Source organism: Rhinatrema bivittatum, chromosome 5, assembly GCF_901001135.1.
Source record: "Rhinatrema bivittatum chromosome 5, aRhiBiv1.1, whole genome shotgun sequence".
NCBI classification, from domain to species: Eukaryota; Metazoa; Chordata; class Amphibia; order Gymnophiona; family Rhinatrematidae; genus Rhinatrema; species Rhinatrema bivittatum.
This window is the reverse complement of record NC_042619.1, coordinates 240,837,188-240,862,948: the sequence shown is the minus strand read 5'-3', so window position 1 is coordinate 240,862,948 and position 25,761 is coordinate 240,837,188. Positions and strand designations below refer to the sequence as shown.

Here is a 25,761-nt window from a genome sequence, read left to right as displayed (position 1 = left end):
TTTTTCAGCTGACAGACAGTGGAACATTACAACTGAGAATATTTTAGCAATATTGTTCAGTACATAGAGGATAAAGCTTTGTTTTAATTCTACTAAAAAAAAATAAAACAAAAAAGTTGATCATTATTTATTTATGAAATTTCTAAGTTGCATTCCTGGCCTCAAAGAGATCACCCAAAGTGGTGTACAATTAATTAGTCAACAAAGTAAGCAGTACCATACCACTGTATTTTACTGCACAAAGCCAAGATCCACAGAGATGCCTACTATACTAACATACCACTTCCTCCAAGCCATCCCTCTGATCCACAATCTCCCAAATCTATCACTTGCTAGCAGAGCCTTACCACCCTTATTCTCCCTTCACTAGGTGTCTGCCTGTGTACTGGACTCCTAGTCCAAGCCACCAAGACCTCTCATTCTACCACCTTTATCCCATCGCTCTCCTATCCTATCTATTCCTCTTCCTTCATGTTTTGCACCTTATGGGATTTAAACTGTGATAATATTGTAATCAGTATGTATTGTTAATTTATTGTAATCTGCTTTTAGACCAACTTGGAAAAGGTGGCAAATCAGAAGAATCTGCAGAACATTTTGTGCCATTAGTCAGTCGACAGCAAATGTATCAATGAGCAGCTTAATTCCACAATATACTTCATTACTCCCATTTTCTAATCAACAAATCTCCCTTGGCTACCAGTACTAAGCAATATTGCTCCCACACCACGCCATAGATCTACTTTCGTTTAAGCCTTCCTTTACTCAACCATTTCCTGCATACCATCCCAGATAACTATGTCCACTGTGTCAAGAGGTAACAACTAAGAACCTATGGCAGAAAGATTGCCAGTATATTTGGGTGCTATTTTCAAAGATAGCAAGAAGCATAGCTTTATATGAATATTCAAGAAACAAGGGCAATATATATATTTTTTTACCTTGAAGTTTCCTCCTGCTCCATTGGGCCTCCAGCTCAACTGGAACCAATCTGGGATCCTGATACACTAAACCTTCATTCACAACTAAAGGAAACTTGGTTCTTACCTGCTAATTTTCATTCCTGTAAAACCACAGATCAGTCCAGACAAGTAAGTTTTGCATTCCTACCAGCAAATGGAGGCACAGAAAAACTTTGAGGCACTGCTACATAACCGAGAGTGCCACCTGCAGTCCCTCAGTATTGATCTGTACCCAAGCCAAAGAGTAGAAACCATTTCCCCTTCCAGGGTGAACTGGAAACACAGGGTTGGAACCCCCTGAACTGGAGGCTCACATGCTTCCAAAAGGAAACACTCTGATAACTGCTTAACTAAAAAAAACCCAACCTCTCAACCTCTGAAAAGATTGTAAAATTTCTGATATAAAAAGTGTACAAAATCACCTGGAAATTCAGTTTTTCGGCAGCAAACGGGATGGGTCTGTGGACTGATCTGTGGTATTTCCTTTCCTGTTCATACCCAGATCAGGCTAGACAAGTGGGATGTATCCAAGCACCCCCCTACACTGGGCGGGAACCCGAAAGACCCGCTCTTAACACACTTTCACCAAAGGATGCATCCTCCTGCGCCCGAACGTCTAACCGGTAATGTTTGGTGAAAGTATGACTCAAGGACCACATCATGGCCCTATATACACACCAACTGACACTCCACCCAAGAGGCTGCCTACGCTCTAGTCAAATGCGCCTTGAGGCCTGTCAGAATTTTGCGACCCCTGCAAATATAGGGCAAGCAAATGGTCTCCTTCAGCCATCTAGAAATCATAGCCTTAGACGCTCTCTCTCCTTTCTTCACCAAATAACACAAAGAGATGATCCGACTGACGAAAGCCATTCGTGACCTTCAAATAATGCAAGAGTGCGATGCACATCCAGAAGATGAAGATCTCTATCGTGCAGAGACTCTTCAGACAACTCCGGAAATGCTGGAAGTTCAAATGTCTGATTTACATGGAAAGAAGACACAGCTTTCGGTATAAAGGAGGGAACCATACACAACGTCACCCGCAATACGCAAAAAAGGATTCCGACACAACAGCACCTGAAGCTCAGAAATCCACCTGGCTGAACATATGGCAACCAGATAAACTGTCTTCAATGTCAAGTCCTTCAAAGAAACTTGTCTTAAAGGGCACCCACAGAGAACCTGCAAAACTAAGTTGAGGTTCCAATTTGGACACACTTGCTGAACCGGAGGCCATAAATGCTTAACTCCCTTCAGGAAGTGAACTACATTGGGATGAGAGGCCAAAGACATTACCCACAATTTGCCCCTAAGACAACCAAAGGCTGAAACCTGGACATGGAGCGAACTATAGACTAGGTCAGTTGTTCTCAACTGGTGTGTTGCCAAGCACACGCAGGTGTGTCGCCACATTTCCCAGTGCCCCGCTGACCCAGCTGCTCCCCCTAGCCAGCAAAATAAGTCCTCTACCTGGGCCTAAAAAGCTGATAGCCCGGGCAGAACGCGGGCAGGACAGCTGGAGTCAGCAGCACCGGCATGCTCTCTTCTTCCCGCCCTTCCCCCTGTGGCCCAGAAGAGGAAGTGGTGAGCAGCGGGTGATTGCATGGGAAGAAGAGACCATACTAGTGCGGGCAGCGTCGGCCCGAAGAAGAGAAGAGAGGTGCAGCCGGAGGAATGACCAGTGCAGCTTGGAGAAAAACAAAGAACGTCGTCCACCCCCGCGGCCGATGGGACTCCTTTCTCCTCGAGGGCTGAAAATGAAGGAGGTTCTGCTGCCTTTAGGGTTGGAAGTGGAGGAGGCTGCTGCTGTCGCTAGTTCGGGGGGGGGGGGGGGGGGGGGGGAAAAGTGAGTGAATGAACAAGCATATGTGTTTGATGTGTGTGTGTGTGTGTGAGAGAGACAGCATGTATGTGAATGATTGAAGCCTGTATATGTGAAAGAGTACGTGTGTGATTGAGAGCCTGTGTGTGAGAGATAGCATGAATTGAAGTGTATGACTGAGAACCTGTATGTGTAAGTTTGTGATTGAATACCTGTTTGTGTGAAAGATTATGCGTGTGTGATTAAGATCCTTTGTGTGTGAGAGAGATCATGTGTATGTATGATTAAGAGCCTGTGTGTATAAGTAAAAGGGAGAGCATGTGTGTCTGTGTGTGATTGAGAGCTGGTTTAGGAGAGGGAGCATTTGAGTATGTTATTGTGTGTAAATGAGAGAAAGAGAGAGAGCATGTTTGTAAACATGTGAATGAGAGTGTGTGTGAGAGAAAGACAGCATGTATGTGTGCGATTGAAAGCCTGTATGTGTAAGTGTGAAAAGATAGACAGAATGTGTGTAAATGTGTAATTAAGAGCCTATAGAAGTGAGAGAGAAAAAGAATGTGTATATGTGAGCAATTGAGAGCCAGTGTGAGAGAGAAAGAGAGAGGAGAAAGTTGCAAGCAAACCTTCCCTCCTCCTGCTAATTCAAAACAATTTCAGGGCCCTGGATATCAAACGTTCCCAAGTATGCAGAGCAAAACATTTTTTGTATCATTATTTTTCATTATTGGGCCTGTGTGTCTATTTTGAAATATTTTATTGATATCTAGAAATTGTTTATATGAGTTTTTAATTATTGGATATACCATTCATCGGCTATTTTAAAATAATCTGTTCTTTTTGTTAGTATGGTTTTACTGCTACTGATTTTATATTTCTTGATTTGTTTTATAAGGATGGGTGATGTTTCTTTTTTCCTTTATTACACTGCATACAGAGACCCTGGCTTGTTGCAGTTTCCAATTCAGTTTTTGTCTGCATGCTTCTAGTTATGCGTTTTGGTCTCTATTCTTTGTTAGGTGAGGGTCAGCACATGTGATTCAGGTGAGGTTTTCCGCTGGCATGTAGTTTCTGTGTAGGGCTCTATAGTAGCCTGGCTTGTTCCATTTTCCTAATAGGAGGTGTACTGATGTATTAAAGCCTGGTGTAATATTTTCAGTGTTGCCTTTTCTTAAGTAAGGTGTTTACTGTTTGAGTACTGGAAATTGGTGCTGTTTTGGTGTGGGATGTTTACTATTTATGCAATTTCTGTTCAGACAGTATATGTATCTTTCCCTTGTGCCATTCTTAACAATAAAAATAATACTGGGCCTTTATTTTTTTTATTTCCGCCGTGAATTGTAATGAGCAGTGTGTCACACATGTGAGCGTGGTCTGTCAGGTGTGTCATGATGGGAAAAAAGTTGAGAACCACTGGACTAGGCCTTTGGACAAGCCCTGTTGCAGAAAGGACAAAATGTGAGGGATTCCCACCAAAAGTGTCCAGCCAATGTTGAAGACACCAGGACTCAAACACCTTCCAAGCTCTGATATTTGCCAAAGACATAGGAGGCCTTTTAGCCTGGAGCAGAGTGGAGATTACTGGCTCCAAAAATTCCTTCAGGCGCAATCGTCGCCTTTCAAAAACCAAGCCGTGAGACAAAAGCGATCCCCCCAATCCAAAAATATGGGTCCTTATCACAGCAATCCTGGCAGGTGATTCAACTGAAGAGGCCTGTCTATTGCCAGATACACCAGATCTGTGTACCATAGACGTTGTGGCCACTCTGGCGAAATACTTAACCGATGAGTGGCCAAGGAGGAAACACATACAGAAGAACCCCTGTTGGCCACGGGCACACCAGAGCATCCAGCCCTACGAAACTGGACTCCCTTCTGCAACTGAAAAACCTTGCTGTTTTTGTATTGGCCCGAGTTGCCATGAGGTCCCTCTGAAGAACATCCCACCTGACACAGATGTGATTCCAGGCTTCCAGGGACAGTTCCCACTCCTTGGGATCTACTTGTTGCCTGCTGAGGAAATGTGCCTGCACATTGTCCACTCCTGCAATGTGCGATGCTGCAATCCCCTCGAGATGACGCTCCACCCACATAAACAATAGCTGAGTCTCCCAACCCACATTGTGACTCTTCATCCCTCCTTGATGGTTGATGAATGCCACCGTTGTTGCATTGTCCGAAAACACTCGAACCATCTGCCCCTTGATCGAGAGCAGGAACACCTCCAGGGCCCTGCGCACTGCCCTGGTCTCCGGATGATCGACCAGGACGCCTCCGCTGTGGACCAAAGACCCTGGGCACAACGATCCAGGCACACCACCCCCCGGCCCTTGAGGCTGGCATCTGTGGTCACCACCACCCAGTCTGGGGCCTCCAGGTTCACTCCCTTTTCCAGTTTTTGCCACAAGAGCTACCACAAAAGACTGGATCTGGATTTTCCTAAAAGAGGTAACAGCAGTTGATACTCATCTGACAATGGATTCCACCTGGACAAAATCGGAACCAGATCCAATGTCGAGGCCATGAAACCCAGCACCTGTAAGTAATCCCAGACCTTTGGTACTTAGAGGCTCTACAGACATGTCACCTTGCATCTGCAACTTTGACAACCTGTCCACTGTCAAACACCCTGGTCTTTCTGGGTGTCGAAGCAGGCTCCTAGATACTCCCAACGACTGAAACGGAACCAGGTGACTCTTGGCTACATTGATCACCCAACCCAGAGAACTCAAGGTGTACATCACTCACTGTATGTACCGAAAGCACTCCTCCTCCATCTTTGCGCGAATAAGCCAATCTTCCAGTTATGGATGGACCAGAATTCCCTCTTGCCTCAAGGCTGCTGCCACTATACCATCACCTTTCTGAAGGTTTGGGGAGCCGTAGCCAACCCGAAAGGGAGAGCTTGAAACTGGAAATGCTGCCTCAGCACCATAAACTGCAGCAACCTCTCATGTTCCTGTTGAATGGGAATATGGAGGTAAGCTTCAGTCAGGTAACGTCAGCAACTTTCCTTCACGGACTGCTGCAATTACTGTATGCAACATCTCCATAAGAAAACACGGAACCTGCAAGGCTACGTTTACCTTTTTCAAATCCAAAATGGGACAGAATAAATGGAGTACCTCCTCAGTTCCTGACCCTCTGGGTGAGCAAGGACAATCACGCCTAAGCTTAGTAACATCTGGAAAGTCCCCTCCATTGCTTTGCGTTTGCCGAGTAGTGGGACTCTAGAAAGGCTTCCCGGACTGGGTGCAAAAATTCTAGGGCTTAGCTGTCTCTTACTACCTCCAGAACCCACTGGTCCAAGATAACCTTGGCCCACTCCTTGTAAAAGAGGAACAACTTGCCCCTACCGCTTCCACCAAGAAATGGGCGAGACTAGCTTCATTGCAAGGACTTTCCTCCTCCGGTCCCTTGACCGGCACCCATCCCTGGAGTACCTGCGCCCTGACGACTGTAAACCTCAGAACAGGGCCTAGCCAATGGAGGCTGCTCAACCCGCCAGGCTGCCCACATCCCTCAACCTCATACAGAGTGGGACGAACATTGGAACGGTACGCCAAGCACGGAGACCGGGAGGAAAGAAGCCCTAGCAGAACTCTCCTTCACTGTCTCTGCAACAATTTTTTTTTTGTTTTTATTAAAAATACTTACCAGAGCTCAGCCTTACCTGGCTGAGCACAAACACAGTCTCTGGCTGCTGGGGGGGGGGGCGCATTTGCCGTCACCACCACACTCAGCTTCCTGCACCCAATGCCTTTCAGCTGCTTAAGCAGCTAAGCCAACGGCAGCTGAAAAACCAGCTAATGGACCAAGGCACTCCTCTGAGGGACCACAGAAATCACTTCAGGAATTTTCAACTGGGGGAAGGACCTTATGGTATCAGTGCAGGCGAGCTGGGGCAAATTATTTTTCTCCTTTTCTCAAATCGAAGCAATCCCCAGTGGGGAGATGCACATCCACCATCTGCTGGAGATAGATGTCACTAGAGGGGGTTATATACTGTGACGTCAGTTTACTCCGTCTTCATCTGCTGGTAAGGGAGGCATAAACCCACTTGTTCTGGATTCATCTGACTGGACGCTAAGAAATTGAATTTTGCCATTATTCGAGACTTAATATCCTAGGAATGTCAAGAAATATTTCCACACCCTCAGGATAATGAGAGAACACAAACATTACTTAGACAGCACCAGGGTCTATGTAATTCTTATCAGTTTATGAATATCACTATAGGCACAAAGGGATTATCAGCTCCCTAGGAATTGATTCTGTGCATTAAGGCTATACTTTGACTAATACCAGAAATCGTTAGACATCATTTTTCAAGTGCAGAGTAATCTCAGTGCAAAGAATGCCCAAAATTTAGTAAAGAAGATAAGCAAAGTGGCAGTCTTATTCAGTGTGTTCTCGTCATACCAAACAAAGCATTAGAGGATGGTCAAATGATGATCTGATGCAGCAGTCTGATGATGGCTGATTGGAGCTGCTGTTTCCTGCACAATAAGGTAGTGCTTTGGTTTTGCCAAGTGTTCTAGACTGGTGGGAAGACCACCACATAGAGGGAATTTTGGGTTATATTTATTTTATTTATTAAAATCATTTATATCCTGTTAAAAGACCGACTGCGCTAAATGGGTCACATAAAAAATGAGCATAATGATAAAAAAAGAATCTATAAAACAGAAAACATCTGTCAAATCTGTTCTGTTTCATTCTTCTGACTAATCTGAACAAAATTTCCTGCATACTTTCTTGCTGCCTTATGAGTTGGAGGTTATAAATGGTGTTTTGCTCAGTTTAATGTAATGCTGTGGAAGTATTTCACCTGGCAGGGTCATGAAAGAGAGAACAGCAAGTCACATTGTGGTGCTGCTGCTGGAAATCTCGAGAGAAGTGAGATTTCATTGGTCTGTTACCTGTGATGGGATGGAGAACACCCAGCGGTTCCAAACTGGTGGGGAGAATGCTACAGAATGAATAGCTTCTTATAAAATGGAATGGAATGAAGAATTTACATAATGGATGAAGAGAACTAATCAAGCACAGTGACATGCAGCTGTCGGTTGCACCACACTGTATTTCTTGGGTACAAAGTATGTAGATTACCCTTTCAAAAAATAAACAAAACAGAAAAATGTTTAGTCCCTCTGCATGATACCATTGCAAGCAGATAGCAGAGTTGCTTACCTGTAACAGATGTTCTCCCAGGACAGCAGGATGTTAATCCTCACATATGGGTGACATCATCAGGATGGAGCCCAATCATGGAACACTTCTTGTCAAAGTTTCTAGAACTTTGACTGGCACACTGAGCATGCCCAGCATGCCACCAACCCTGCATCCAGTAGGGGTTCCCCCCAGTCTCGTTTGTAGCAAAAAGCACAAGCGAAAAATAAAATAATAAAACATAAGCAAACCCAACTCCGCGGGGTGGCAGGTAGGTTTCGTGAGGACTAACATCCTGCTGTCCAGGGAGAACACCTTTAACGGTAAGCAACTCTGCTTTCTCCCAGGACAAGCAGGATGGTAGTCCTCACATATGGGTGGAATAGTGAGCTATAGGATGCCCGAGTAAGCGAACCAAAAGCACCCAACGACGTGCAACAGGCACAACAACAGGGGTGGTTTTGGGTAGGAGGGCAGCCTGAGTTTCACAGTGGGTTGCAGGAAGGAAGTTGGGTTATTAAACTGGAAACAAATTATGTAGAACAGACTGGCCAAAGATGGAGTCTGTCTGCCAGCCTTGTTGAGACAATAATGAGCTGCAAAGGTGTGGAGGAAACTCCATGTAGCAGCTTTGCAGATGTCAACAAGAGGTACAGAATGGAGGTGTGCTACTGACGTTGCTATGGCTCTTACTGAATGCGCTTTTATGCGTTCCTGTAGTGGAAGGCCTGCTTGCTGGTAGCAGAAAGAAATACAGTCCGCCAGCCAGGTGGACAGGGTCTGCTTGCCCACCGGAACTTCCAATTTGGTTTTATCGAAGGAGACCAACAGTTGGGTGGGCTTTCTATGGGCTGCAGTACAGTCCAAATAAAAGGCTAGCGCATGTTTACAGTCCAAGGAATGCAGAGCCCGCTCACCTGGATGTGAGTGAGACCTTGGAAAAAAAAAGGTAGGAAGTATTATGGACTGATTTAAGTGGAAATCAGAAACTAACTTTGGTAGGAATTTAGGGTGAGTGCGGAGTACCACACGATTATGAAGAAATTTGGTATACGGTGAGTATGTTATCAGCACTTGTAGCTCACGGACTCTGCGAGCTGATGTTATAGCAACTAGAAAGATCACTTTCCAAGATGTCGTAGCTCACAGGAGTGCAGGGGCTCTGAGGTCGCATGAGCCATGCTAGCACAACATTAATGTCCTATGCTGGAACTGGAGGATGCAATGGAGGCTTTAGTTGTAGCAAGCCTCTCATAAAGCGCCCTACAAGGGGTTGCGTTGATATCGGAGCATCTCCTATGCCTTTGTGGTAAGCGGCTATGGCGCTGACATGCACTCGGATGGAGGAAGTTTGTAGACCAGACTTCGAAAGGTGCCAGAGGTAGTCCAGGAACCTTGTTGTGGGACAGGAAAAGGGATCTAATTCCTTCGTTGTGCACCACAAGGAAAATCTCTTCCATTTGGAATGATAAGATTTCCTAGTAGAAGGCTTTCATGAAGCTATGAGTACCTGGGACACAGTGTCTGAAAGGTTTAGGGATTGTAGTATCAACCTTTCAATATCCATGCTGTCAGAGACAGAGAGTGGAGGTTCGGATGACGCAATGATCCGTTGTTCTGTTATCATCAGAGTTGGATCTATGCCCAGGCGAATTGGTTGTTGGATTGAGAGGTCGCATAGGATAGGAAACCAAACCTGTCGCGGCCAGTGAGGGGCTATGAGGATCATTATGCCCCGGTCCTACCATAACTTCACGAGAGTCTTGCTGATGATTGGAAGTGGAGGGTAGGCATACAGAAGACCCGTTGACCATGAGTGGGCGAAGGCATCCTGTGGTGGTATCTTGTGGCTGCAGTGTAGAGAGTAGAAGTTGTGTACTTTGCGGTTGTGAATCGACGCAAAGAGGCCTATGTGCAGGCGACCCCACTAGTGGAATATCTTGTGTGCTACAGTGGGATCTAGGGACTATTCATGGGGATGAAAGGTCTGGCTGAGATTGTCTGCTATCACATTGTCCACGCCTGCCAGGTAGATTGCTCTCAGTAGCATGGAATGGGAGAGAGCCCAAGCCCAGATCTGCGCCGCCTCCTGGCATAGCAGGTAAGAGCCTGGGCCCCCTTGTTTGTTGAGGTACCACATCGCTACCTGGTTGTCCATTTGAATCAGGATTACCTTGTTGGAAAGGCAGTTCTGGAAAGCAAATAGGGCGTATTGTATTGCTCTGAGCTCCAGAAAGTTGATCTGGCGCTTTGATTCTGCTGTGGTCCAGGTTCCCTGGGTTTGCAGGTTGTTGACATGGGCTTCCCAACAGAGGTTGGAGGCATCTGTGGTTAGTGTAATCTGAGGTTCTGGAGATTGAAAGGGTAGTCCTATGAGACGAATGGACGCCTGGATCTACCAAGCTAGTGAGAGATGAAGCTGTTTGGTGACGTAGACAATGTGGGACGTGTTGAGATGACTGGGACCACTGGGTTTTTAAGGTCCATTGTGCCACTCTCATGGCTAAATGAGCCATTGGGGTGACATGAACTGTGGATGCCATGTGACCTAGTAAGGTTACGAGATGTCGAGCTGTTGTGGTTCGGCGAGTCTGTATTGTTTCGGCCAAGGTGGATAACGTGTGCGCTCGATCCCTTGGGAGAAACGCTTTGGCCTGCCTGGTGTCTAACTCTGCCCCAATAAAGGAGAGGGTACGTGATGGGGTGAGATTGGACTTGGGATAGTTTATTAAAAACCCCAAGGATTGCAGCAGCTGTAGAGTGAGATGAAGGGAGTGAAGAACTACTTCTTTGGATGGACCTTTGAGCAACCAATCGTCTAAATAGGGATAGACGTGGATGCTTTGTTGTCTTAGGTAAGCTGCTACTATTGCTAGGCATTTTGTGAATACACAAGGTGCTGACGCTAGGCCGAAGGGCAGCACTCGGTATTGGAAATGTTGGTGACCGACTAAGAATCTGAGGTATTTTCAATGTAGAGGGGTTATTGCTATGTGAGCATTTGCCTCCTGAAGGTCTAGAGAGCAAAGCCAATCTCCCTTTTGGAGGAGAGGGAGCATGGAGCCCAAGGTTACCATTCTGAATCTCTCCCTGCGTAAATATTTGTTTAGGGCACGTAGATCCAATATAGGTCGAATGCTGCCTGACGTTTTTGGGATTAGGTAATAACGGGCGTAGAACCCCTTCCCTCGTTGAACTGTGGGAACCAGTTCTACGGCATTGGACCGGAGGAGGGTTTAAAGTTCCTTCTTGAGAATTGGAGAGTGGTTGGTTATTATCTACGCAGGACGAGGTGGGGAGTCTGGTGGAAGCGTAAGGAATTAGATGGTAACCTTGGGCTACTAAAGAAAAGACCCACTGGTCGTTTGTGATTGTGTGCCATATGTTTGCAAAGTGGCACAAGCGGCCTCCTACAGGACAATTTGCTGGAGGTTAAGAACATAAGAACATGCCATACTGGGTCAGACCAAGGGTCCATCAAGCCCAGCATCCTGTTTCCAACAGTGGCCAATCCAGACCATAAGAACCTGGCAAGTACCCAAAAACTAAGTCTATTCCACATTACTGTTGCTAGTAATAGCAGTGGCTATTTTCTAAGTCAACTCAATTAATAGCAGGTAATGGACTTCTCCTCTAAGAACTTATCCAATCCTTTTTTAAACACAGCTATACTAACTTCACTAACCACATCCTCTGGCAACAAAAATTCCAGAGTTTCATTGTGCGCTGAGTGAAAAAGAACTTTCTCCGATTAGTTTTAAATGTGTTGAGGTCTGTGTTGCCGAGGTTGACCTTTCTGATAGGGTCTGGCTGGATGAGACCGAAATGAGGAAGGATAATGAAAAGTCAGAGGGAACAGTAGAAAGTTGCTGCAAAGTCTCACGATGGTCTTTGAGTTGCGCAACGGTTTCTTGTATTTTCTCCCCAAATAAGTTGTCCCCTGTGCAAGGGAGGTCCGACAACCTTTCTTGGACTTCTTGACGCAAGTCCAATGCTTTTAACCAAGCCCATCGTCTGGCACTTATGCCTGCTGCCGACACTCTTGAGGTGGTGTCAAAGATGTCATAGGCAGCTCTCACCTCGTGTTTTCCAGCGTCAAGGCCTTTCTGGAATATGGAAGTTAGACCCTCTTGAAATTCTTCTGGCAGAGTGTCAGAGAAATCTTGCAATTGCTTCCACAGGTTTCTAGTGTACTGGGTCATGTATAGCTGGTAGGCTGCTATATGTGCCATCAACATAGACCCTTAAAATACTTTCCGTCCAAAGGTGTCCAGAGATTTCTGCTCCTTGCCTGGCGGGGCAGAAGAATGAGGCTGGGATCTCTGCTTTTTTCTGAGCGGTGGGGGAGCTGGGAACACCCAGCTACAGTTCCACCAGTAAACAGAATAACTGATGCTACCTACCTAGTCCAATTAGCTCCAGGTTTGTTTATTTATTTATTTAGCATTTTTCTATACCGACTTTCCAATAACAGAATTATTGATCAATTCGGTTTACATTTTAACATTAAGCAGCGTACCTTTTAATTATGTTATTAACCCCATATATCTTAATCCAAGTTAATTCGACCTGTTCATTGTAAGACATTTACTTGTCATTGTTACTGTTTAAAATGTAAACCGAATTGATCAATAATTCTGTTATTGGAAAGTCGGTATAGAAAAATGCTAAATAAATAAATAAATAAACCTGGAGCTAATTGGACTAGGTAGGTAGCATCAGTTATTCTGTTTACTGGTGGAACTGTAGCTGGGTGTTCCCAGGTACGATGCAATAGGTCAAAGAGGACTTTGTGAACTGGGATTGCCATGACTTCTTTTGGGGCATCCACAAATTGGAGAACCTCTAACATCCTGTGACTGGCGACCTCTTCAGTTTGCAGTTTAAAGGGAATAGTTTCAGACATTTCCTTTATGAAGCTTGCAAACAAAAGGTCTTCTGGAGGGGAACGATGTCTCTCATCAGGAGGTGAAGGTTCTGATGGGAGTCAGAGGAATCATCAGTCCAAGGATCATGAGATTGGTCTCCTGTACCTTGTGGTTCTTCTGATGGTGGAAGAAGTCCTAATCCAGCCGGATCCGGAGGTGGCACCGAAGGAACCAACGGAGGAGGCAATGATGGTGTTGGTGCTTTGGATGGACGTCGGGGTGGTATAATACTGGATGGACCCGGAATCGGGTCCAGCATTGATGGGTCACGGTCCTCATTATCCGATGAGAGTGGAATTGGTATCGATGGCGGAGGAGGAATCGGCAGTATCGAGGGAATCGTGGGCCCAGATGGCGTGGGCACTGGTGGAAGTGCGCCGATAAGGGTGTCTAATCTTTCCAGTAATGGAGCCAGCATAGTAGGCATCGGGTCGGGCCTCGGCATGGGAGTCAGTGGCGGTGGCAACTGGAATCCTTTAATCGCTTGGAGAACGGACTCTTGAACCATCCGGTTCAATTCCTCCTGGAAGGCTGGTGTAGGTAACACCGCTTTCAGGTTTGGAGGCTCCAGAGGCATCGCTGGAGGGACCACAGTATGTGGAGTCTCGGCTCCCGGCACCATTGCTGGTGGGGATCGCCTCGGTGTCCCGGGTCCAGAGGAGGATGGGGGCTCCTCTCCCCGGGACTTCTTCGTCGGTGGTTCCATTGACGTCAAGTCGGTGCTGGCACCGGAGGAAGTATCTTTTTGATGCCGATGCTTCTCTTGGTGCTCGGCACAGTCTTTTTCGGTGCCGAAGATGAAGAATTCAATGTTTTTGAACAGGAGGAATCCGGTGATTGGCAGTCACCAGTGCCTCGATGGTGCTGAGAAGTGGATGGCGATGAAGTCGATGACGAAGATGTCTTCCGAACTGGTGCACTCTTAGCTGGAGTAGACAGGGTCGAACGCTTAGATGAGAACAAGTGTTCCATTTTTTCTAAGCGGGCCCAGCGACCCTTCGATGTCATTTGGGCGCAACTGGTGCACATTTGAACGTCATGGGAAGGCCCCAAACATAAAACGCATACATTATGCGGGTCCATAATGGACATAGTCCTCGGACATTCAGGGCATTTCCTGAAGCCGGTCACCATTTTTGAAAAAATAAACCCGGCGCGCAGTTGGTGGATGTCTGGCACCGGTGAGAGTACCGTCTGATACCAACTGCAACAAAGCAGGTAAAAACTTACCGACGCTAGCGAATGTCGATGTTTGACGAGGGAGAACCCCTGATAGTGTAATTTTTTGAAAACGTTTGAAAAGTTCTGTGAAGAAAAGTTGTGAGGAAAAAGCTTACAGGGCTCCTGATAACCGCGAGGCAACTGCTGCGCAGAAAAAAAAAAGAGACTGAGGGGGGACCCCTACTGTATGCAGGGTTGGTGGCATGCTGGGCATGCTTAGGTTGCCAGTCAAAGTTCTAGAAACTTTGACAAGAAGTGTTCTGTGTTTGGGCTCCATCCTGATGATGTCACCCATATGTGAGGACTACCATCCTGCTTGTCCTGGGAGAATATGATTGTATAACAACCTGACCCTCAAAGAAACAAATCCCTATAGAATTTGTTGGCAGCAGAGCTGCACTAAAAAAGAAAACCAACGTAATAGAGGAGTATGACCTGCAATCTATCTATGTGTTTTCTCCTCAGATGCTGATGAACTGGAGAAGGTAATGATGAACCTTACGTGATACAAAATTTTCTACTCTACAGTGTAACAAAAATCATGTTAACTGCAAATTACAATATATATCATACTTACAAATATTCTCACAAATGTAAAGATTCATGGTTGGAATACCAGCTAAAGTCTCTTATTTTAAATTCCCTTAGGAATCACTTTTCTGTTATTTCTTCTGATCAGACTCCCTGCATATTTTTTCTGCTACCCTATTAGCTGGAGGTTATTAATGGTTTTCTGCTTTATGAAATACTCCAAGTCTCTTGTCCTGTAAGCTCTATTGAGCAAGGACTGTCTTTTTGTATGCTTGAACAGCATTATGTATGTCGTGCAGCACTATAGAAATGTGAAGTATAGTAGTAGTAGTAGTAGTATGGATAATGTGATGCTGTGAAAATATCTCACCTGTTTAAGCACATTTAACTACTTCTATTTAGGAGATTGTGGAAAAGACCTGGCCATTGCCAAACACAAACACATCCATATGTCAGCACAGGCAAAGGAATTTGTCCATCCCACTGGTTATTAAATCTCAGTCCACATGTGTTATTACACCATACAGTGCAGATTACTAAGGTTTACCTGCATAACTTAAGTTTTTAACTACTGGAATTGCAGCTCTAAAAATTATTAAGTTCAAACTGTAACCCTGTTATACAGCAACATACTACACACTTGCAGGTTGCATATTTCTCTTAACTAAGAGCATAATAATCGTTTTCAAGCAACCCTCACCTAATAAAAGTAAAAGTATAATATTTTGAGTTTTTCCTTATGGGACAAAAAAAGTGGCAGCAATTCATGTCCAATTTAATGCTCTTTTGCCAATATACTGATAAAATCCAATAGCCAAATCATTTTTTTTTTTACAGCTGCCAATTACCGTTGAGGGTTCTGCCACTGTGAACAAAAATATGGTTCATTAAAAAGTGGAGTGTGAAACATTCCAGAACATATGACCCACAGGGTTGATTAATTTCATTGTACTGAAAATATTTTTTTGTTAAATGCTTGCCAAGTGTCAAAATAAAAACCAAGTGAACTATTAAATTGTAGGCCAAAGCACATGCATTGTGAAAAGTTGGATCAAGAAAAGGAAAGAGGGAAGCAACCAGAGGCAGCATGGGAGGGCTTACTTACCTACTGGACTGTGCACAAAGATTTGCTGCAGTAATTCCAGCAAAAACACGGCACAGCGTCTATATTCAGTTGGTATCGCTATGCACTGTTTAGCTAGAATGCAATTTCGGATGCTGGGAAGATTAACATAAGTTGTCATCTGCTTACTTGTCTGACACTGAAGTAAACTTGCTTTATCTATCCTGGTAATAAGATTTCAATTATGTTATCTTGCAAAAAAAAAAAAAAATTCTTACATTATCAAAATACTGGGGCAGAGGCATTCTCAGTATTGTTGCTTACATCACTGTAGATAAAATAGGATAAAAATGCAAACCTGCTGTAGTTTCAGCTGCCTGCTGATAATTACCTGATGGAGGAGGTGGTCTTTGTGGGGGAGTAGGACGTGCAGGGGGAGCAGTTGGCCGAGGAGGTGGAGGGCGCTTCGGCTCTAAGCTCAGCTGAAGAGATTCCTTCTGTAACGTGACTGGATGAAAATCAACTGGAGAACCTAATGAAAGGGAGCAAAGAATATCCATTCATTAAATCTTATGCACCCAGCCCCCCCACTCCATTAGAGAAACCAGACTGCGCAAATGTGATTGGAACCAGGCCCTACGTCAAAAGTGGATGAAATAGGGGACAGCCTATCCTAGGTATATTATACAGGGCAAAGTACATTTAAATTAACATGTGAAAATTAGCACTGGTAATTATACAACGTTCTAGAAGTAAAACAGCACTAGACAGAGAAGACCTTTCACTCTCACACTAAGAAAAACATTTTAGAGTCTATTCATTTTTACTAAGGGACAAGAAGCCTTACACAAGCAAACATACACATGCCTCAAGAAGTGAAAAGTTGGGGCATGTGTTCTACAATTTAAAAATAAATCAATATCCTTGACAAACAGATTCATAGTCCTTTTAGGATGCTCTAGAAGACAAACAGCATACATTTTCTTTTCTCCTTCACGTCACCCAGATACTATGGTTCCATACTTCTAAACATGACAATTTGAGGAACTGTGCATACTTTGGGGGGATGACAGAGGAGGTCCAGGAGTTCTTGCTGGAGCTCGACTTGGTCTTACTGGGAGGGAAGGTGGAGTTGCGTCCGACATTGTGGGAGACGGGCAGGGGCTGGACCGAGGTGAAGAACTTGGGGAAATTCCAGGACCAGAACATGAAGATGGCTGTAGATGTTGAGGCAGGATTTCTTCTAGTTCAGCACTGTAATCATCAACATCTCCTGCAAAAAGCAATGGAGAGCCAGTGAGAGCTGACCTAAGTATTCTGAGTGGCTCTGGTGACATCATAATAAACTAGGAGAGGAAATCCTCAATGTCTGTGATGTCACCTGAACTCGGAAATGCATAGCAGACAGTCACAATTTTCTATTTGCTTTTGCAGTTGCAGGTATTACTGTACAAAGATTTAATTGCTTCCATTGTATCTTAAGTCTCTCATATTTACCTGAAGGAAACATTTCAACAAATTAAGAAAAAAAATCACTTTGCTGTATTTATATTTTATATTTCCTGTGAAAACATTTCTTGAGAAGTAGGTGACAATGAAATAATGTGACACATTTGTCTATACACTTTCCGCTTTATCAGCGATTAAGATCATGGTAGCTGTGATATTCTCTTTGAATATATATTGGAGTCAGTCAGCATACATGTGGAAGGTGATATTTTATTACTGAAATAGCTGATAAAGGAAAATGTAATCTCTACCTTGTTCATTTAACTCTACAAATGGAGGTTGAGAGGATAGGATGGAGGCACTCAAAGGTACAAAAAATGCATAAGAGTGCAGCACTTTCCAGTTGGGAAAAAAGTTTTGGAAAATATCACAATATGAGGCAGAAAGGTGCTAGACTGAAGAGCGACATAAGGAAGTATTCAAAGAAAGGGTGACAGATGCATAAGATAACCTCTCAGTGGAAGTGGTAAAGGAAAAACAGTATCCAAATTTAAGCAAGCATGGGATATGCACAGAGGATCCTTATCTGCGGGAAATGAAGGTAATGCTAGCATTCAAGTACTGTGTTAGCCCATGAAATATAAACATGCTGGTCACAGTTAGATGAAAACTGTTTCATGACCAGAAGTGCAGTGATCAAAGCCATTTCTGCAGGTAAAGCAAAGTTGCTCACCTATAGCAGGTATTTCAGACAGAAGAACAAAACAGCGACACAAATAGGACAATGTCACCAGGTGATACCGAGACAGATAGAGCTCAAAGACCGAGGTCTCCATGGACAAGTAAGACAAAGATAAGCCACACAAGTAGGAATTCCCAAGGTGAGGGTTGCTTGAAAACGATTATTATGCTCTTAGTTAAGAGAAATATGCAACCTGCAAGTGTGCCAGAGGCTGGAGAGAGGAGCTCAAGGAACCAATTAAATAAAATTATTAGAACTACCTGTCCAAAACTGCTATCTTGATGTGAGGCATTTCCTAGGCAGTAGTGAGCAGTAAAGGTATGGATGGAAGATCTAGTGGCAGCCTTGCACACATCTTCTATGGAGGCAGAAAAAAGATGGGTTAAAGAAACTGTTATAGCCCTGGCTTCATGGGCCTTCAGTTTATCTCGAAGATACTGTTTTCACCAATTATAGCAGTAGTAGGTGCAATCAGATATCAGAGTTGAAAGAATTTTCTTTGTAACTGAAGATCCATGTTTAACTGGGTTGAAGGCAACAGCTGTGAAGATTTTTTGTAGGACTTTGTTCTTTCTAAACCCAACAGCAAAGCTCTTCTGCAGTCCAATGTATGAAGAGTCTGTTCACTTTTATTGGTGTGTGGCCTCGGAAAAACTATTAGGACAATGGATTGTTTAAATGAAATAGAGACCACAGGATGAATTTTCAAAAATACATGGTTATAAAAAATGTGAGTATAGGGAGAGTATGGTGCAAAGGCTTGCAGTTCACTTATTCTCTGGGCAGATTTCCAAGAAAGGAACTTCAGCTCTGCTGTTCCCAAAGGTTCAAATGGCAAGTTCAAGAGTTAAGCTAGGACTATATTTAGATCCTAGGACATAGGCGGCTCTTTAAATCGGAGTTTAAGATAATTTAGGCCTTTCATCAATCTGGCCAGCATAGGAAGATGTGAAATAGGACAACCTTTGAAATTTTCATGATACATCACTATAACACTGAGATTAACTCTGACAGAGTTTGTCTTCAGTCCTGATTTAGAAAAGCTCAAGAAATACTAAAGTAATTGAGGAACAGGACATGTCAAGGAGTTTTATTGAAGAGTAGAGCACCAGATAGTGAACCTTTTCCATATGAAGTTACAAGATAATCTCACAGAGTATTTTGTTTTATACTAGAACTTTGCTCACTTCAGAAGGCAACTGTAGAGAAATTTGCTTTCAAAATCCATGCAATCCGAGCCAATGATTAAATGTTGGGATGTAGAAGGTTCCTGACACTCTGTGTGATCAGGGATAGGAATGTGGCCATGGAAATCAAACTTGGCAAAGCTAAAATGGGGCTATCAAAATAATTACCCCTCTTTCTTCTTAAGAACTTTTGTTATAAGTGGAATTGGGGAAAATGCATAAAGTCCTTGGTTCCATGGAATTTATTTATTTATTTTTTAACTTTTTTTTCTATACCGTCGTCTCATAGCATCTGCTATGAGACTAATCTCTGCTGGTATCCTTGAGCACTATATGGGAAAACTGTTGTTTAATGGCATCATGAAACGCCTTGGCACTACTCCCAACACCCAGGGATAGATTTAGGATTTTGCCACACCTAGGTACTGTTGATGCTGTTGCCTCCTCCCATTGCCCCCCACTCTAGGGACAAGATAGCAGAAGGTTTAAGGCACAGCCTTCTTTGCTCTGCTCTATTTGTTCCAGATTCACTGCCTCCCTTCGTGTCCATAAATGACAGGAGAGGGGCTGAATTAGGGAGCAGAGTGGCTCTTCTTTGCTCCCTGCTGTGTACATTGGCCTCACCTTTCTCCTTTTCACTGTGCAGAACAGAAGGGGGGCTGGAATAGCAAGTAGAGCAAGGTTTATTTATTTCTTAAGTCCCTTCCAGTCTCATCCTTCACTCCTTTTCTCTGCACTGAGAGGGGAGGGGCTAGAGCAGGAAGTAGAAGGCTGTTCCCTCCTGACTGAGATTTAGCACAGTTAGGAGGCAGAAAAGTTTCAGCTGGCTCATTGCTCCCCTAGATTTTTGCTGCCCTAGGCACAGGCCTAGTATGCCTATTGGCAAAGCCAGGCTTGCTAACGCCTACTCAAAGGTAACTCCTCATAATTGGCACCATGATTTTGAGAAGTCTTGGCACAGATAAGGTGAAGTTCAGTGCCTTGATACCAAAATATGTAAGCTCTGCACTGACAGATATTTCATAAGGGCAAAGATGATCCCACCAGCACAATCTCTCTTTGGCATGGAAAAATTATTGGCACCATTTTCTGCACAGAGATCTTTTTGGCATGGAGGCTCCTTTTTCAGCACAGAAAAATCAAAAATAGGGAGGAGGAATAGCCTAGTTGTTAGAGCAGTGGGCTATGAACCAGGAGACCAGGGTTCGAGTCCTGCTGTCGCTCCTTGTGACCTTGGGCAAGTCACTTTACCCTCCATTGCCTCAGGTACAAAAAAAACCAACTTAAATTGTAAGCCCTCTGGGGATAGAAAAATACCTACAGTACCTGAATGTAAACAGATGTGATATCTCAGATCGAATGTTAGTATATAAAAATAAACAAACAAACAAGACTAAAGCTCACCAATCCCAATTTTGGTTCCTGAATCAGGCTCTCTCCCATGAGGCGCTGTAGCCTCCAAATTTGGAAAGGCTGGGAGCTTGACAGATTGGCTTAAATGACACGACACCACCTTTGGAAGGAAGGAAGGAAGGAAGGAAGGAAGGAACTGTCCTCAACGAGACTCCTGAATCCGTAATCTGCAAATGAAGGTCTACTCTCTACAGGACAAGGCCTGAAGTTCCGAGATCATTCTTGCAGAGCAAACTGCCACCAAGATCTCAAAGTGAGATCTTTCATAGTAGCCCTTTTAAGAGGCTCAAACACAGCAGCACTCATACCTCTAAGGACCAAGTTAAGTTTCCAAGAGGGATACAACTTCCAAACTGGAGGACACAAATGCTTTGCGCCCCTGAGAAAACATACCACATCCGGATGCACAGCTGGGGCAACCCCCTGCACTTTGCCTCGAAGACAGACTAAGGCTACCACCTGTTAAAGGCCAAACCTTTCATCAACCCCTTCTGCAAGGAGGACAGAATATTTGCTATGGATGACAAGCAGGATCAACCCCATGCTCTGTGCACCAAGCCTCAACAAATCTTCAGACCCTCACATATGCCAAGGAGGTGGAAGTTTTTCTAGCTTGTGAGAGAATAGAAATGACATCCTCAGAATATCTTTTCTCCCTTAAGCGTCTCCTCTCAAAAGCCAAGCCACGAGACAGAAATGAGTCACCTGATCAGAAAATATGGGGCCTTGATGCAGAAGCTCTGGCAGATGAGTGAGCCTCAATGGTCTGTCCACTGCTAGGTTGATCAGATCCACAAACCAATGCCAACTTGGCCACTCCAATGCTACTAGAATCACTTCTCCCGGATGGATCTTTATAAGTCGTAAGATTTTGCTCACCATTGGTCATGGCGGAAACATATATAGAATGCCCCTCGGCCAAGGCAGAGCTAAGGTATCGACCCCTTCTGCTCCGCGTTTCCTTCTTTGACTGAAGAAGTGTGGGGGCTTTGCATTTTGATGCATTGCTTCTTCTGATACAACTCCCACTCTCCGGAAGCCAGCTATTGCCGATTGAGAAAATCTATTTGTACAATGTTTGTGCAGGCGACGTGAGAAGCTGCTAATAGCACCAAATGCTGCTCTGCCCAGTGGATTAATTCCTGGGCTTCCTGGACGCCATGGAACCAAAAACCTGTAAGTAATTCCAAACTCTGGGCACCTGCTTCTCCAACAATCCGCAAACTTGTGCCTGCAATTTTGTAATTTGCTCCTTGGTGAGAAAAACCTTCCCCACCTTGGTATCTTTTTTTAAATTAATTAATTTATTTTAAACTAGTCTCAGACTGCAGGTTTTGCACCTCCACCATTTGCTGGAGACAGAGAAATACTGAGGGACTGCAGGTGGCACCCCAGGTTATGTGGCAGTGTCTGCAAAACTTTCTCTGTCTCCATCTGCTGGAAAGGAGGCAAAACCCAGGAGTCTGGACTGATCTGGGTATGTACAGGGAATATTCATTTCGTCCCTTCCCCCACCCCCCAGAAGCAGATAATCAGATGCTCATAAAAAGGAATAGCTGGGTCACATCAATAGAGTCCTTCCTTCAACTGACCACTATTCTATGGTTAGAAAGATGTGGAAAGAATTTGTGAAATATTTACCATTCCTGTACATACCCAGATCAGTCCGGACAAGTGGGTTTATTCATTCCTACCAGCAGATGGAGGCAGAGGACAAAACTTTGGGACACTGCTACATATCTGAGAGTGCCACCTGCAGTCCCTCAGTATTTCTTTGCCTCCAGAAGATGGTAGAGGTGTAAATCTACAGTCCTGACTTATCTGGAGATGAGGTGCTCCCCGAGGTGCCTGGTTCCTGTGGAGGGCCATCTCTCGGGTTGAGCCGGGCAAATGGGGGGTTGGATACCCCTGGTGGTTATAGCCCGAGACCCCCGGGGCCACTGATAGCCAGGGGACTGGCTCCCTCTGTGGACCCCCGAAGTCCCCTCCTGTTCGCTTTGGCTTGCTTTCAGGGAAGTATCCCCCCCTTTGGGGGTTTTTTTGTTCCTTTGTTATTTAAGTTTTAAATTAAAAAAAAAAAGGTAGGTAAAGCAGCTTATTGCAGGTTTTGTGCTGGGCAGCCAAGACAAGCAGCCTGCGCAGCAATCGGCTTCGGAGGTATCCGGGGTGTGCAGGAGGGGAGGAGCTGGGGCCGGAGCGGAGGAGAGCTCCCCAGTGGGGAATTGCCTTCTTGGGATGCCATTTTCTGTGCGGCTGCCTGCCTGCCTGTACATTTCCTGCCACTGCCTTTCTTCCCACACACCGGCGGGAACAATGCTGTAGCATGTTTTTCTGTCAGTCTCCCAACTGCGACCACGTGATGCACCTCTCCTTGTGCGGTTTCCCCGTTTGGTAACGGGGCAGAGAAAGGCCGGCCCAATGTCGGATAAGCCACGATTGGAAGCCTATAAGGCCTGCGGAGTTTGGTCTGCCTCCTTGAGCTCCCTCTCCCTCTGCACGGTTTGTGCTTTTGGGGGGGGGGGGGGGGGGAGGGTTCCTCCACCAAAAGCCTGAAGCCCCGGAGGACCCCTCGTTCGTCGGGGGCCCAGATGCCCACCTCCACTTTGGTGGAGGGGGACCTTGGTGGAGGATGTGGAGTCGGATCTCAGCAGTCTGGAGGGGGCATCTGGGGGCCTGAGGGGGTTTTCTCCCGAATTTGTCCTCTTCATGCATGAGGCTTTCCTAACTCGGGAAGCAGGCAAGCGGAGGCTCAAGGAGAGATCCAGGGTCCCTCTCCAAGAGACCTCGGGGGTCCCTTGGAAAGCACGTCAGCATCGGGGGCCCTGCTCTGAATGAGCTGGCTTGGCTCGAGGAGATCTCGATGACTCCGATTAACCTCAGGATGAAGATGACTTCTCACTGGTGGTGAATCTGGAAGGGGACCCAGATGAGATGCAGCACCTGGACCCTGATGGGCCTAGGGACGATCAGGTCATGGTCGAGGGCCCTGATGCTGAGGGAGACGACCCTCGTGTGGTCCGCCTTTTTAAGAGGGAAGAGCTGCGGCCTCTTATTCCCCAGGTGTTTGAGGAATTAGGGGGTGAAACTCACTCAAGAGGAGTCTGATAGCGAGGGAGTCAATCCGGTTCTGGATGGGCTTCGGGGGCCACCCAGCGCTTTTCCCATCCCGAAAAAAATTCAGAAATTTATTAGCCGGAAGAGGGACTTCTTCAGAGGCTGGCTTGAAGGCTGGGAGAGCGATGGCAAAACTTTATCCCTTGCTGCAGGAGCAGTTGGATCACCTCAAGACGCCTAGGGTGGATGCCGCGGTGTCGGCAGTCACTAAGACGATCACATTACCGGTAGCAGGCGCTGCCGCTCTGAAGGATGTTTAGGACTGCAAACTGGAGATTCAGCTCAAGCAATGTTTGAGGTGTCAGCCCTCAGTCTTTGCGTGGCGGACTGTGCCAGCCTGATGCAGCAAGTCTGTTTATGTTGGATCCAAAAGCCACAGGAACAGGTGTCCTCGGGAGTGCTATCCCCTTCCAAGTGGCTCATCTTGAAGCGGGAGTTGCGTATGTGGCGGATGCCTTGTATGACCCTGGTGTGCTCCATGGCATGGAGCATAGTTTCAGTGGTGGTGGCGAGACAGCTTTTGTGGCTGCGTAATTGGTTGGCAGATATGTCGTCCAAATCTCAATTATGTAAGCTGCCCTTTAAAGGTAAACCTCTGTTCAGAGAGGACCTCGATCAGCTTATGAAGTCTCTGGGAGAAACAAAAGGCAATAGGCTACCAGAGGATAAGAAGAATGTTAAGAAACCCTTCTCCTCCCAGCCCTGTTTTTGTGAGACGAGGAGGTTTTGCTCCGGGAGGAGCGCGGTGGCCTCAGGTTTGAAGCAGACTTCGGGTCGAAGCCCTCCAGAAGCGGAGCTGGTCAGGGTACCGGTGGAAGTAAACTTGCCCAATGAAGTCAGGCCAGTCCACGCCTCACAGTCAGCGATCTGAGGCAGGGTGTCTCGCTTTTACGAGGAGTGGACCAAGATTACCTCCTATCAGTGGATGCTGGAGGTGTTAAGGACGGTTATGCCTTAGAATTTTCTCGCCCACTTAGACAGGCCTTTCAGGAGTCGCACTGTCTTTCCTGAAACAAGTGAGTAGCGGTAGAAGGGAAGCTTCAAAGATTGATAAGTCTAGAGGCTAAAGTCCCAGTCCCACTGTGTGAATAAGGTCAGGGAAGGTACTCTATTTTGTAGTTCCAAAGAAGAAGGGCACTTTTCACCCCATATTGGATCTGCAAAAGGTAAATCGAAGTTTGTGGGAACCGCATTTCCAGATGGAGATGTCACGTACTGTGATTTCGGCAGTCCAAAAGGGGGGGTTCCTGGCATCTCTGGATCTCATTGAGGCCTAACTGCACATTCCCATTCGACAGGTTCAAGGTGCTGGGTCAGCATTTTCAGTTTCGGGCTTGTCCCTTCGGGTTAGCCACAGCACTTCAAACCTTCATTAGCTCATCCGGGCGAAGACAAATGAGGAGTGGTCGCATTTGGTGCACCGAGTGAAGTCTCTTCTAGGCTCGCTGGGATGGGTGATCAATATGACAAAGAGACACCTGGTGCCTTCTCAATCCCTGGAGTACTTGGGCGCTCAATTTGATACCCTGAATGGCAGGGTGTTCCTGATAGCTGACAGGGTAGACAAGCTGCAGGGTCAGATAAGTCACCTTCTCCACCCTTCTTGTACCGAAGGTCTAGGATTACTTGCAGGTCCTGGGCTCCATGGCCTTGACGTTGGAGCTGGTTCCGTGAGCATTTGCTCATATGCGCCCGCTGCAGACGGTGTTATTATCCCACTGGAATCCGCTATCAGTACAGTATTTTCTTCCCTTCACTCTTCTGAGGGAAGCCAGGTCCAGCCTAACGTGGTGGATGTCGGGGAGCAATTTGGAAAAGGGAATGGCCCTCAAAGTCCCAGATTGGGTGGTGGTGACCACGGATGCCAGACTCAGGGGCTGTGGGGCAGGGTGTCTAGGCAGGTCAGCTCAGGGACTTTGGTCGGTGGCGGAGCAGTCCTGGTCCATCAATCATTTGGAGATGAGGGAGGTGCGCAGAGCCCTCGAAGTATTCCTGCCATTGGTCCAAGGTCGAATGGTGCGAATGTTTTCGGACAATGCGACAATGGTGGCATACATCAACCGCTAAGGAGGAACCAAGAGTCCCGTTGTGGCTTGGGAGGTCCAGCTCGTTTGTGTGGGCGGAGTTTTATCTCGAGGGCATCGCGGCCTCCCACGT

General features: G+C 45.7%; 1 protein-coding gene across 9 annotated transcripts in view; it reads right to left on the bottom strand.

Moving 5' to 3' along the window:
* Window positions 1–25,761, bottom strand: part of SYNJ1 (synaptojanin 1) — a 222,428-nt gene that overhangs the window by 44,983 nt on the left and 151,684 nt on the right. For all 9 annotated transcript variants that reach the window (XR_003857030.1, XM_029603578.1, XM_029603579.1 and 6 more), the window contains 2 exons: window positions 16,757–16,972; window positions 16,091–16,231 (listed from right to left, as the gene is read on the bottom strand). Coding sequence is in view for 8 of the 9 variants with exons in the window: in XM_029603578.1 (XP_029459438.1) it covers window positions 16,091–16,231; window positions 16,757–16,972 (357 nt within the window). In the remaining variant the exon portion in view is untranslated. The remainder of the gene's footprint in view (window positions 1–16,090; window positions 16,232–16,756; window positions 16,973–25,761) is intronic.